The sequence below is a fragment of the Pseudorasbora parva genome, chromosome 20 (assembly GCF_024679245.1).
Source record: "Pseudorasbora parva isolate DD20220531a chromosome 20, ASM2467924v1, whole genome shotgun sequence".
Classification (NCBI taxonomy): Eukaryota; Metazoa; Chordata; class Actinopteri; order Cypriniformes; family Gobionidae; genus Pseudorasbora; species Pseudorasbora parva.
Genome location: NC_090191.1, coordinates 31,118,344 through 31,128,950, shown reverse-complemented (window position 1 = coordinate 31,128,950; position 10,607 = coordinate 31,118,344). Strand labels below are relative to the sequence as shown.

At 36.6% G+C, this 10,607-nt stretch overlaps 1 protein-coding gene across 8 annotated transcripts in view; it reads left to right on the top strand.

Moving 5' to 3' along the window:
- Positions 1–10,607, top strand: part of abcc9 (ATP-binding cassette, sub-family C (CFTR/MRP), member 9) — an 81,613-nt gene that overhangs the window by 40,329 nt on the left and 30,677 nt on the right. For 7 of the 8 annotated variants that reach the window (XM_067427314.1, XM_067427313.1, XM_067427310.1 and 4 more), the window contains exons 7-16: positions 216–458; positions 793–972; positions 3,266–3,436; positions 5,062–5,217; positions 5,301–5,435; positions 5,514–5,676; positions 5,833–5,873; positions 5,962–6,104; positions 6,179–6,293; positions 9,502–9,603. In XM_067427314.1, the coding sequence (XP_067283415.1) occupies positions 216–458; positions 793–972; positions 3,266–3,436; positions 5,062–5,217; positions 5,301–5,435; positions 5,514–5,676; positions 5,833–5,873; positions 5,962–6,104; positions 6,179–6,293; positions 9,502–9,603 (1,449 nt within the window). The remainder of the gene's footprint in view (positions 1–215; positions 459–792; positions 973–3,265; positions 3,437–5,061; positions 5,218–5,300; positions 5,436–5,513; positions 5,677–5,832; positions 5,874–5,961; positions 6,105–6,178; positions 6,294–9,501; positions 9,604–10,607) is intronic. The other variant, XM_067427312.1, reaches the window with a different exon arrangement.

Sequence of the window (10,607 nt, the reverse complement as noted above, 5' to 3'; positions counted from 1 at the left end):
CGGGCACATATTTCCATACTGCCAAGTACAAGCCAAGTTTGTGCTGGTCCAGCTAAAAAAGATGTATAGCCATGTTGTTTATCATCGAGGCTGTTTGCTGAGCTGTTTAAGTAGTTAAAGTGAACATGAAAGTAAAATCTGACATCCAAAACTCAGGTTAATAAGTGTACATTGTACAAGCCACCCATATTTTAAATTGTTTGTCTTACCTGCAGAAGTACATGTTCTTTGCAAACCCCCAAAGAGTGAAGCCTCCAGAAGACTTGCAGGACTTGGGCGTCCGATTCCTCCAGCCCTTCGTCAACCTCCTCTCCAAGGCAACATATTGGTGGATGAACCCGCTCATCATTGGAGCCCACAAGAGACCCATTGAGCTGAAGAAGATTGGCAAACTTCCTATTGCAATGAGGGCCTTGACCAACTATCTGCGTCTGAAGGATTCTTATGAGGAGCAGAGGGTATGTGCAGAAGATCACAAGAGTTAAGAGCAGACGTTATAATTCACAATCTAAAAAAAAACAATATTTTCAGTTGCACTTTATTTTACAGTACCTTACCTAAGAAAGTATTGGGTTATATATGGTAACTACATGGGTTGAGGTCAGGTTCAGGGTTAGTAACTAATTATTACCCATGTATTGCGATTACTATAATAAGTACATAGTATGTACATGCATGGGGAAGAAGACTTTAAAATAAAGTTCTACCATATTTTCATATTTGGTGGAGACATACAGAAGTAATGAGAAGTCTTGGTTAACCAGAGCCTATTTGCTTGTCCAATTTTGACAGCAGAACACAGAAGACCCAGAAAAATTCCCATCCATCTGGAAATCCATGTACCGGGCCTTTGGGGGGTCAATTCTCCTCAGCAGCACCTTCCGGTACATGGCGGACCTGCTGGGCTTTGCCGGGCCACTCTGCATCTCTGGGATTGTGGAACACCTGGATAGCTCAACAGAGATGAACAAGGTGTGTGTTTCATCCCATTTGTCACATGTGTGTCGCCATTTTATTAGTATGGTTACTGTCGCTGTTCATGGTATAGTGAGAATAGAAAACACTGCAAATGTTTTTTCCTTACTCAGTTCATTTTGTCTTGTTTTCCTGTACATATTTTTAATATTCTAATTTCAAAATACATTCACTTGTGAAGCAAAATTACATAACATATTATGTTTTCTAAAAAAGTGTCTGTGTCTGAAATCATGTACTATGTGAGTAGATACTACTCGCTACTCTCGACCGTTAAAAATGTTTGTTCTATATAATATGAATGACTGTAGTATGAATGTAATCCAGACGTACTACACCTGCCATGTTGTCATTATCATGTGACCTACCAGTGTCAGTTGTGTCCCATCACTCCATTCATAAATCCGCTCTCGTGTACTACTCATGGGATAGTAAAGTGTCAACTGTATGTGCACTTCAGAATCTCGCCGGAATGAGTAGTTCTGTTTTTTGAATACTTTGAATTCGGACATACTACTTCTGTTTTTCGCATACTATATAGTAGAAAAGTAGATTTCAGACACAGCTTATATTTTATTTATATCTATCTATATTTAGATTTATATTAAAGTTGATGTTAATTCCAAAATGTACTAATCACTATGGGGACAAGAGGGATATCTCTTAATAATATTTAATAGACCTGTGCTAACATTAACAATACAGCTGTATTTTTATTAAAAACAGTCGTTAACAAATATGAATCAATACTGTAACAAACGTTCAATTTGTTAATCAGTTAAATGATAGTTAAATGTATAAACTAATGTTAACTAATTTGACTTAATTGTAATATTTAAATTAAATAATAGCCTACCAAAAAAATTAAGAGAACAAGACTTAATATCTTAAGTCATTTTGCTTCTCAATCTTAATTTAAGAATTTTTATATGGAAGCTTGTTTCCACCACAGAATACAACATTTTTATATAAAAAAATAAAATTAATAATATTTATAAAATTTAAAAACTTTTTATCTCAGAATTTATTGAAATAAAGTCGCAATTCTAACTTCATTTCTCGCAATTGAGTTTATATCTCGCAATTCTGATTGTAGATGTAAACTCGCAATTGTGAGGTAAAAAGGTGCAATTATCTTTTAAATTGTTTTATTCCGTGGCAAAAACAAACTTCTATATGTTTAGATATTTGCACTGGAAAAACAAGACAAAAAATCCTAAGAAAGAAAATATTTTGTGCAGTAAGGGGGCTTTGGTTATTTCTTCACACAGACAGTACTGAAGCCATGTACGCTGTTAAATACAAACATTCCAAATACAAGTGATGGTAAAACTGGGAAATGGAGTGAAAACGACAACTATGCAACTAATGTAATGGAAATATATCACAATTCAGTCACTGTCTCACAGCACTTTTATATGATCTCATTTACTTTGGAGCCCATTCGTAATGTGCCTTGTTAAATCATTTAGGATGGTTTTCAAATAACTGTCAATTAAATGATTTGCTGCAGATAATGGCTGGTGTTCATGCTACTAATTAGACTGTATTTATTTTTTCTGAGTGCAACGTGACAGTATTGTAGAGAATGATCTACAGTCACTTCCTATGTGATGTCACAGAGGCGTCAATGCTATTAATGAGAGAACCGTATGTCATCGCCTCGAGATGACAGGAATTATTAGATTTCACAAAGTGTGTTCTCCCTGCTCAGATGACCATGATGTCATGTGCGTTTGAAAAGATACTCTCATGAGGTTTAGATAAGGATGGATTCAGTGCTGGAAAACTCATGTTGTCTGCAAACAAGAGTCCAAATACTTTTTTTGTTTTAATTCTGTACTATATACACTACTGGGTCACTGTGTGTGTGTGTGTGTGTGTGTGTGTGTGTGTGTGTGTGTGTGTGTGTGTGTGTGTGTGTGTGTGTGTGTGTGTCTGTGTGTGTGTGTGTGTGTGTGTGTGTGTGTGTGTGTGTGTGTGTGTGTGTGTGTGTGTGTGTGTGTGTGTGTGTGTGTGTGTGTGTGTGTGTGTGTGTGTGTGTGTGTGTGTGTGTGTGTGTGTGTCAAAATGAAGCCAAAACAGATGTGCATATCTGTGTGACATGGAAAATTCCACACTCACATCACACTCCTCTCACACACACTTTGCTGCCAGCGACACTGTTTAAGTGACCCCTTCTCTTTATTTTAGTGTGTGTGCTTATATATGACATTTTTGAGGGCTGAAATGCTGAAGTGTTGTTATGTATTATGCGTGTGTGTGTGTGTGTGTGTTTATGTCCTGTCAGACAGGGAACATGACTTTCGGGGTTTACTTCATGTCTTCCACTGAGCTGCTGCAGAATACATCAGTTCTAGCTGTTCTGCTGTTCCTGGCGCTCGTGCTGCAGCGAACATTCCTCCAGGCCTCCTACTATGTCACAATAGAAACCGGCATTAACCTGCGCGGGGCACTGCTTGTAAGTTTTGTAGAGTTCACTGTTATAGAATATTCATCAGCCTGCTCATTTCAAGTTGTTTTGTATAATACCAAATATAGTATAAAACAAATTCTTACCTTACTAGAAAATTCTATTCTATTCTATTCTATTCTATTCTATTCTATTCTATTCTATTCTATTCTATTCTATTCTATTCTATTCTATTCTATTCTATTCTATTCTACTTTGTTCCATTAATCTTTTTCTACGCAACTTTGCCTATTAATTTGTCTATTTTATTCTTTCTGCTCTTGTCAATTGAATTCTATTCAGTTCATTCTATTTTGCTATTCTATTCTGTATTATTCTGTTTATTTAAATTATATTTCCCTTTGTCCTATTTTAGCCTGACGTGGTCATACTCAGTTCTAGTCAGAATATGAGTCTGAAACTGCTCCATTGGGCTGTGATTATGGGGCGTGTTTCAACTGAACCAGGAAAGACATCAATTTGATAGACCTACAACCAATCAGAGCAACGAAGCGACGCATTACGTTAGTTGTCAAATGTCAACATAGTTCAACTGCACTGTATTGCCAAGTCTGCGTATTTTCCCGGTTGTTTTCTACGTCCGCGGGTTGAAGCGACTATTATGTGATATATAGACCCATGAGTGCGAATTTTAGCAGGCAATCTTGCCAAAATAACACACATTTTACACCCCAAACGCCCTTTTTCCCCCGGAGAACCCCCCGAGAAGCTATTGTTTAGGGCTAGTAGTTGGCGGGTTTTGTTGTAAAAAGATGGCAACCCTGTCTGCACGTGCGCTGGAATCAGGCTGGAATACACGATCTTTGCCAGTGTTGTAAAAAAATAGATTAATTTAATGATACAAGGAGTACTTACCCAACATAAATATCATTTCTGAGAGAAATTGTGAAGTTGAATGCATATACAAACAAGCTCTCCGTTTAGGATTCAAAAAAATATAATCCAAGCGCCTTTGATGACGTGCATGATTACGTTACTGTTGATCATCTGTCTGTCATCGTCTAAAGCCCGCCCTGATGATTTCATTGGTCCGAACAGTTTCTGTTCGGGGATAATTACTCCTCTATGGAGCGAGACCAGACCGAACTGCCCGACCTAAAAATGTTGTGGGCGGGGCTAAGTTCGGCCGGCATCCTGGCTAATTCTATTTAGCCTTTTCCTGTTCAATTCAGTTCTACTCTACATTGTCCCATTATTATTTTCTACTCAACTTCATCTAATATTCTGTCTGTCTATTCTTTCTACTTCTATTACTTCTATTTTATTGCTTCTATTGAATTCTATTCAGTTCATTCTATTTTGAAATATTATATTCAGCATTATTCTGTTTATTGAAATTATATTTTAATTCATTCTATTCTATTCTATTATGCTTTCTTCTATTATATTCTATTTCCGTTAGTGTTATTGTTAACTAAATCTACTAAAGTTTTTTGTCAATTGGAATTAGGTTGAAATAAAATATAAACATTAGATGAAAAAGTTAAAAGGAAAAAAGTAACTAAAAATAATAAGTTCATGTTGAAGTACAAAAATGACATATTTAACCAAAAGCTAATAAAAATGCACATTAAAGTTTTTAATTTTTTTGAATCACGTGTCTCATCCTCTAGGCGATGATCTACAATAAAATGCTGCGTCTCTCTACTTCAAACATGTCCATGGGAGAGATGACGCTCGGCCAGATCAACAATCTTGTTGCCATAGAAACCAATCAGCTCATGTGGTTTCTCTTCTTATGCCCCAACCTGTGGGCCATGCCAGTTCAGGTATTTCATTGTGAAAACACTCAGATAAATCAACAGCATCTGTGTATAAGTATATTTATAAGTATATTTATTTCTGTTCATAGATCATTATGGGAGTGATCCTACTATATTATTTGTTGGGTGACAGTGCGTTGATAGGGGCCGGTGTCATTTTGCTGCTGGCCCCGGTTCAGTACCTCATCGCTACCAAGCTGGCAGACACACAGAAGAGCACGCTGGTGAGCTTTACCTACACTTTCATACATGTTGTCAACACACCAACAAGTTCATGTTTGTGACTCTAAATATTTTCTCAGGACTACTCAACAGACCGTCTTAAAAAGACGACGGAGATCCTGAAAGGAATAAAGCTGCTGAAGCTCTATGCATGGGAGAACATCTTCTGTGACCGTGTGGAAGAGACCCGAGGAAAAGAGCTTACCAGTCTCAAGACTTTCGCCCTCTACACATCAATGTCCAGTATGACAGGCTCCACCTTCCATCACATGCCCCGCCCATATGCATAAACCCCACCCCTTGTTATTTCCCTACACCAACCCATATTCGCACTAATAGCTGAGAGTTTGTTTGTTGTTCACAACTGGAAAATAGTTCTGTCCAATTTTGTCTCCACAGTATTTCTGAATGCCGCCATTCCTATTGCTGCAGTTTTGGCGGTAAGAGAGTCATCATTAAAAGCTTCGATTAGTTGTATTTTATCCACCATGTAGAATTTACATTTCATATTGTATCTTGCTTTTATAGACCTTTGTCACACATGCCTATATTGAAGAGGTCAGGCTCAGTCCAGCCAAGGCGTTTGCCTCTTTAGCTCTATTCCACATTCTGGTCACACCACTCTTCCTTTTGTCCACGGTGGTCAGGTTTGCCGTCAAGGCCCTTGTTAGGTATGTCGCTAACTACAACATTAATTCATATTGGCTTCTCTTGAAGGATATGATCATCTGATTGATGTCTGCAGTGTACAGAAGCTCAGCGAGTTCCTGCAAAGTGATGAGATTGGAGATGACAGCTGGAGAAACGGAGATATGTCCATGCCTCTAGAGGTCGGGAAGAAGTACAAATACCAAGGAGATGTGAGTGTTCACAAGCAAATTTGCACCTTAAAGGTGTGGTCACATTTTGTGTAATCCAATCATTTCAAGTAGAAATGGATTAAAATGGAACGGGTTCAAGTTGGTCAACGAATGGATTGAGCCCATTAAACCATTCGTGAAATCTACCATCTTTTGTGAATTGTCGCAGGCGAAATCCTGTCATTCCAATAGAAGTCCACGTGATCTGGAATTTTATTTAAGCGAAAGATTTCCCATGCAGATTTCACAACGGGTTCAAGTTGGCCACTTGGATTCGCCACACTGAACAACAGAATCTGCTTGGTTTGAAAGTGACTTGTATGAACTATGTTTTATATATCGCTATTGACTATAGACAATGGACCTTTTTGCCTGCAAAATCTGCGACCACACCTTAAAGGCCCACTGAAGTGCCTTGAAACACGCCGCATTATTCAATGTGTTGACATGATTTACCCTGAAACTGCTCCAGCTGTTAGCATTTCCTCCCCTTTTTTGAAACAGCCAAAAGCGTTTTGTTAATACACAGTGTCAGTTTGACTACTAGAGCCTTTCTGTTTGCTAAAGCCAGTTTCCTCCAACCGTTTATCATCATAATCTGCGATGATGTCATCAAAATCTGTAATTCGTTTTAATGGAAGTGAGAGACTGTAAGTTTTGAATGCTTATATCTCCTAAATGCAAATGTTGTCATTGTTTTGGAACACACCAGCTTATTCATAAATTTAAGGCTGACATTGTCATACTAAAAGCTAAAAAAAAAAATTTGATTTCAGTGGGCCTTTAACACATTTTGCAAAACTCATAAACAATTCCAAGCCTTGACGTTCAACAGAGCATTATGAAGAACAAGGAGAACTTCAGTAGGAAACAAGATGTTCTTAGAGGAACTGTTACTGATATGTCAATTTGGGTGATTTGGGACACCTAAACTATCTGGGTTGCAATGTGATAATTTCCTTTTTATTTCCTTTAGCGTTTTGTGACATATTTGGCATCAGAGTAGCCTTTTCTGTAGTTTAAAAATGGACAGAATGTTCTTGGATCAGTTTAAGGGGAGAAATATCATATGCTGATTAACTGGGACTTTTCCTGCCCTGTAACTGAACAAGAGAAATAAATTAATATTAACTTATCTCACTGGATTTTTTTCTCATCAAACACTGAGAACATACTAGATAAGTGGCCAAAGTTCTACATTTGGGTTCGCAAGAGCAAACAAATAGATAGATGTCTGCCAGCTGAAAATCCTCAGTTTGATAGCTCAGAAAAATAATAGTTCTCCTCAAAAAGCTACACAATTTAACAAAACTTTTGACATTTCATTACATCATTTTAACAGCTGAGTTTCTCACTAACCAGAGATGGTTTTCTAAGTAGAGTAACTGAAGTCAATTGTGGCATCAGATATTTCAGCTCTTGTATTTGTGTCTTTAAAATATACATAAAACAGCTATAACATTCTTTATGACCTCCAGTAACAGCAAACATGAGACTCCACATGGTTATGTCTCTAGAGACAACTCTCCCACATTTAGGGGGCTGAAACGGGAGCTGGTCATTCCTCAGCCAGCATAGTTTAGGTCTTATAAACGCGTTGAAGAGAAGCTTCTCTCTCTGGTCAGTGCAGCGGCCTTCGGCTGTTCTCTGAGAGAAGGACAAACTATAACTACCCGTCTCCAGAGAGGAGGAGAGCTGGAGCAAGGGGTGAAGGAAAGGGAGGGAACGAGAGATTAAGGCTAAGGATGAAAATATATACTGTGACAGGAAGAAGAAGGAAGGGGGTCCAGGAGAGGAAATGGTGTTAAGCTGGGAAAATGGCTTGGCGAGATGCACGCAGGAACTCGTGTTCCTTGTTTTAGCTCATGACAGCAGCTTTTGAGAGTCATATGATGTTTGCTGACCTACAATTACAATTCTGTTAGTATTTACTGTTGTTTTTGCAAACCTGTGTGCAGTTATTTTTTTAACAGAAATGTGACCACCTCCATAATTTGAGTAATTTTGACTCAGAAAACGCATTTTGTTTTTTATGCTTTATAATGATTTAATTATTATGTTCCTACTCCAAACTGCTCTCAAAATATAATTTTTCAAATGGCGGCAGTTATAAAATCTTATTTTTGAAAAAATGGAAAATATTCCAAATAATTTTGTTATTGTTTTTTTACAGAATTGGGACATTGATTAAGGTATATTAAATAAGTAAAATTAAAATCTGAAATATTATAAAAACATAATTATTAATCATTTATATACACTGTAAAAAAAAAAAATATATATATATATATATATATATATATAATTGTAAAAACAATTCAGGTTTCCAATTGAAAATGTTCTAATGACTGATCACATCTAATTTTTTTAGTTTGGCCAAATTGAATTTCTCTGATGCAATTTAATCAACAGAAATTCAATTTGGCCAACTGAAACATTAAGATGTGATCAGTCATTAGAACATTTTCAATTGGAAACCTGAATTGTTTTTACAATGTAATTCATTATATCACAGTGCATATATTTAACAATGGTATATTTACAAATTTAGTGATATGCTTTATTAAAACACCATATGTTTCACACTACATTAGAGCTCTGAAAAGATATTTATTGTTTGAATTAAAAAACAAAATTCTGATCCAAAATGGCATATCACAAATATTTGCAGAATCTGTTCAATACAATGACAATTCCTTTCTACACTGTAAAAAAATATTGTTGTTTTTTGTTGGTTTAGCTTAAAAAAGTAAGTAACCTGGTTGCCTTAAAATGTTGAGTTTATTGAAGTAAAAAATTTGAGTTGATACAATGAAGGAAATTTGTTTAATAAATAGAAACTCAAAATATTTTTGTATCTGAACCACATAAAACATTTGATAAATCATGAAAATAGCACTATTTGGCATGTTTAACTGCGTCATCAGAAATTAAACACACACAAATACCCAATATGCTTACAAAATCTTTTAATAATATTTTAATAAAGGTTGTCGAATCTCAAAAAATGTTCATTGTATTAACTCAAAATTTTAATTTCAAAGAACTCAAAATTATAAGGCAACCAGGTAACTTTTTTTCTAAATAATGTTTTACAGTGTAGTAACCACAAGCTGTCAAACACCTTAAAGGAATTTTGATGGGGAAAAATGAATCTTTTTCCTTAAATGTTCCCTTAATCTCTATTTTTCTCTTTATCATTGTATAGACAAAGGCGATCAACAGGAAGGGCCGTTATCGAATGGATAACTACGAGCAGCCCATGCGCAGGCAGCTGCGGCCCACAGAGACCGAAGATGTCGCTGTACAGGTCAGACGTCACTATCCCGCTAAAGACCCCCTCAGCACTGATTCTCAGGCACTTCTCACTCGCAGAGCACATGCTAAAGTTCATTAAGAGGGCTTAGGATCTCTATGTTCTCATCTAGATGCCAGTAACCTTTAAGTCACGGCCAATAGCTTGTTTTAGTCCTGCTCTGCTTGAGGAAGTGTTCAAACCCCATTTTGCTAACACACACACACACACAGTTTTTTTTTTTTTTTCCTTTCTCAGCTAGTTTTAAACCCCCCATATGGGGTTTGTTATAGTTTCTCAGACATGGTGGTTTGAGTTCAGTTTCCCTCTGAATGCCGTTTGGGATTCTCACGAGAAGAAAAACCAGGACTAAAAATCAGAAGGACATTAATTTAAGTGTTTATTTTTTTGGTTTTGTCTCTGTCTCGGTCCCTGGAGGGTCTACTTCCTTCACCATCCCTCTGGACTAGGGGTGGGAATCGTAAATGTAATAATTCTGGTTGTGATTCTAATTCAACTTAATGATTCAGATTCATTAACAACTGCATTTATGATTATTTTTGTAATTTTACGAAAATTAGAATGGACAATAGACAAAAGAAAAGTTATTATAACCCGCAACTTAGTAACTACAATTAAGAAATAAAATAATTGTCTAAAGTAGTCTAAAGTAGTTCTGATGCATATTTTTGAGGGAAGAATGAGGGCTTTGTAAAAGTGTTAAACTGTACTGATTTTGAAATCCTTCAGTTAATGGTTATGGTATCATTGCGTTCTTCTTATCTAACAAGTCTAATAAACACACACACACACACACATCCTCATGGATTCTCCCACAGTGACCTACTGTCACATCCGCTCATTTTGTTATGAATATGGCCTAATCTGCTCTGACATTTACACTCCTTCACTTCAGTCATTCTCAACCATTACTCCCATTTTACCCTTTCTCTCTCGCTCAATCTCTTGTTCTCACAGATGTTTTTGATTGTTCAGCGTTTCTCATTTTCCCAGTAATC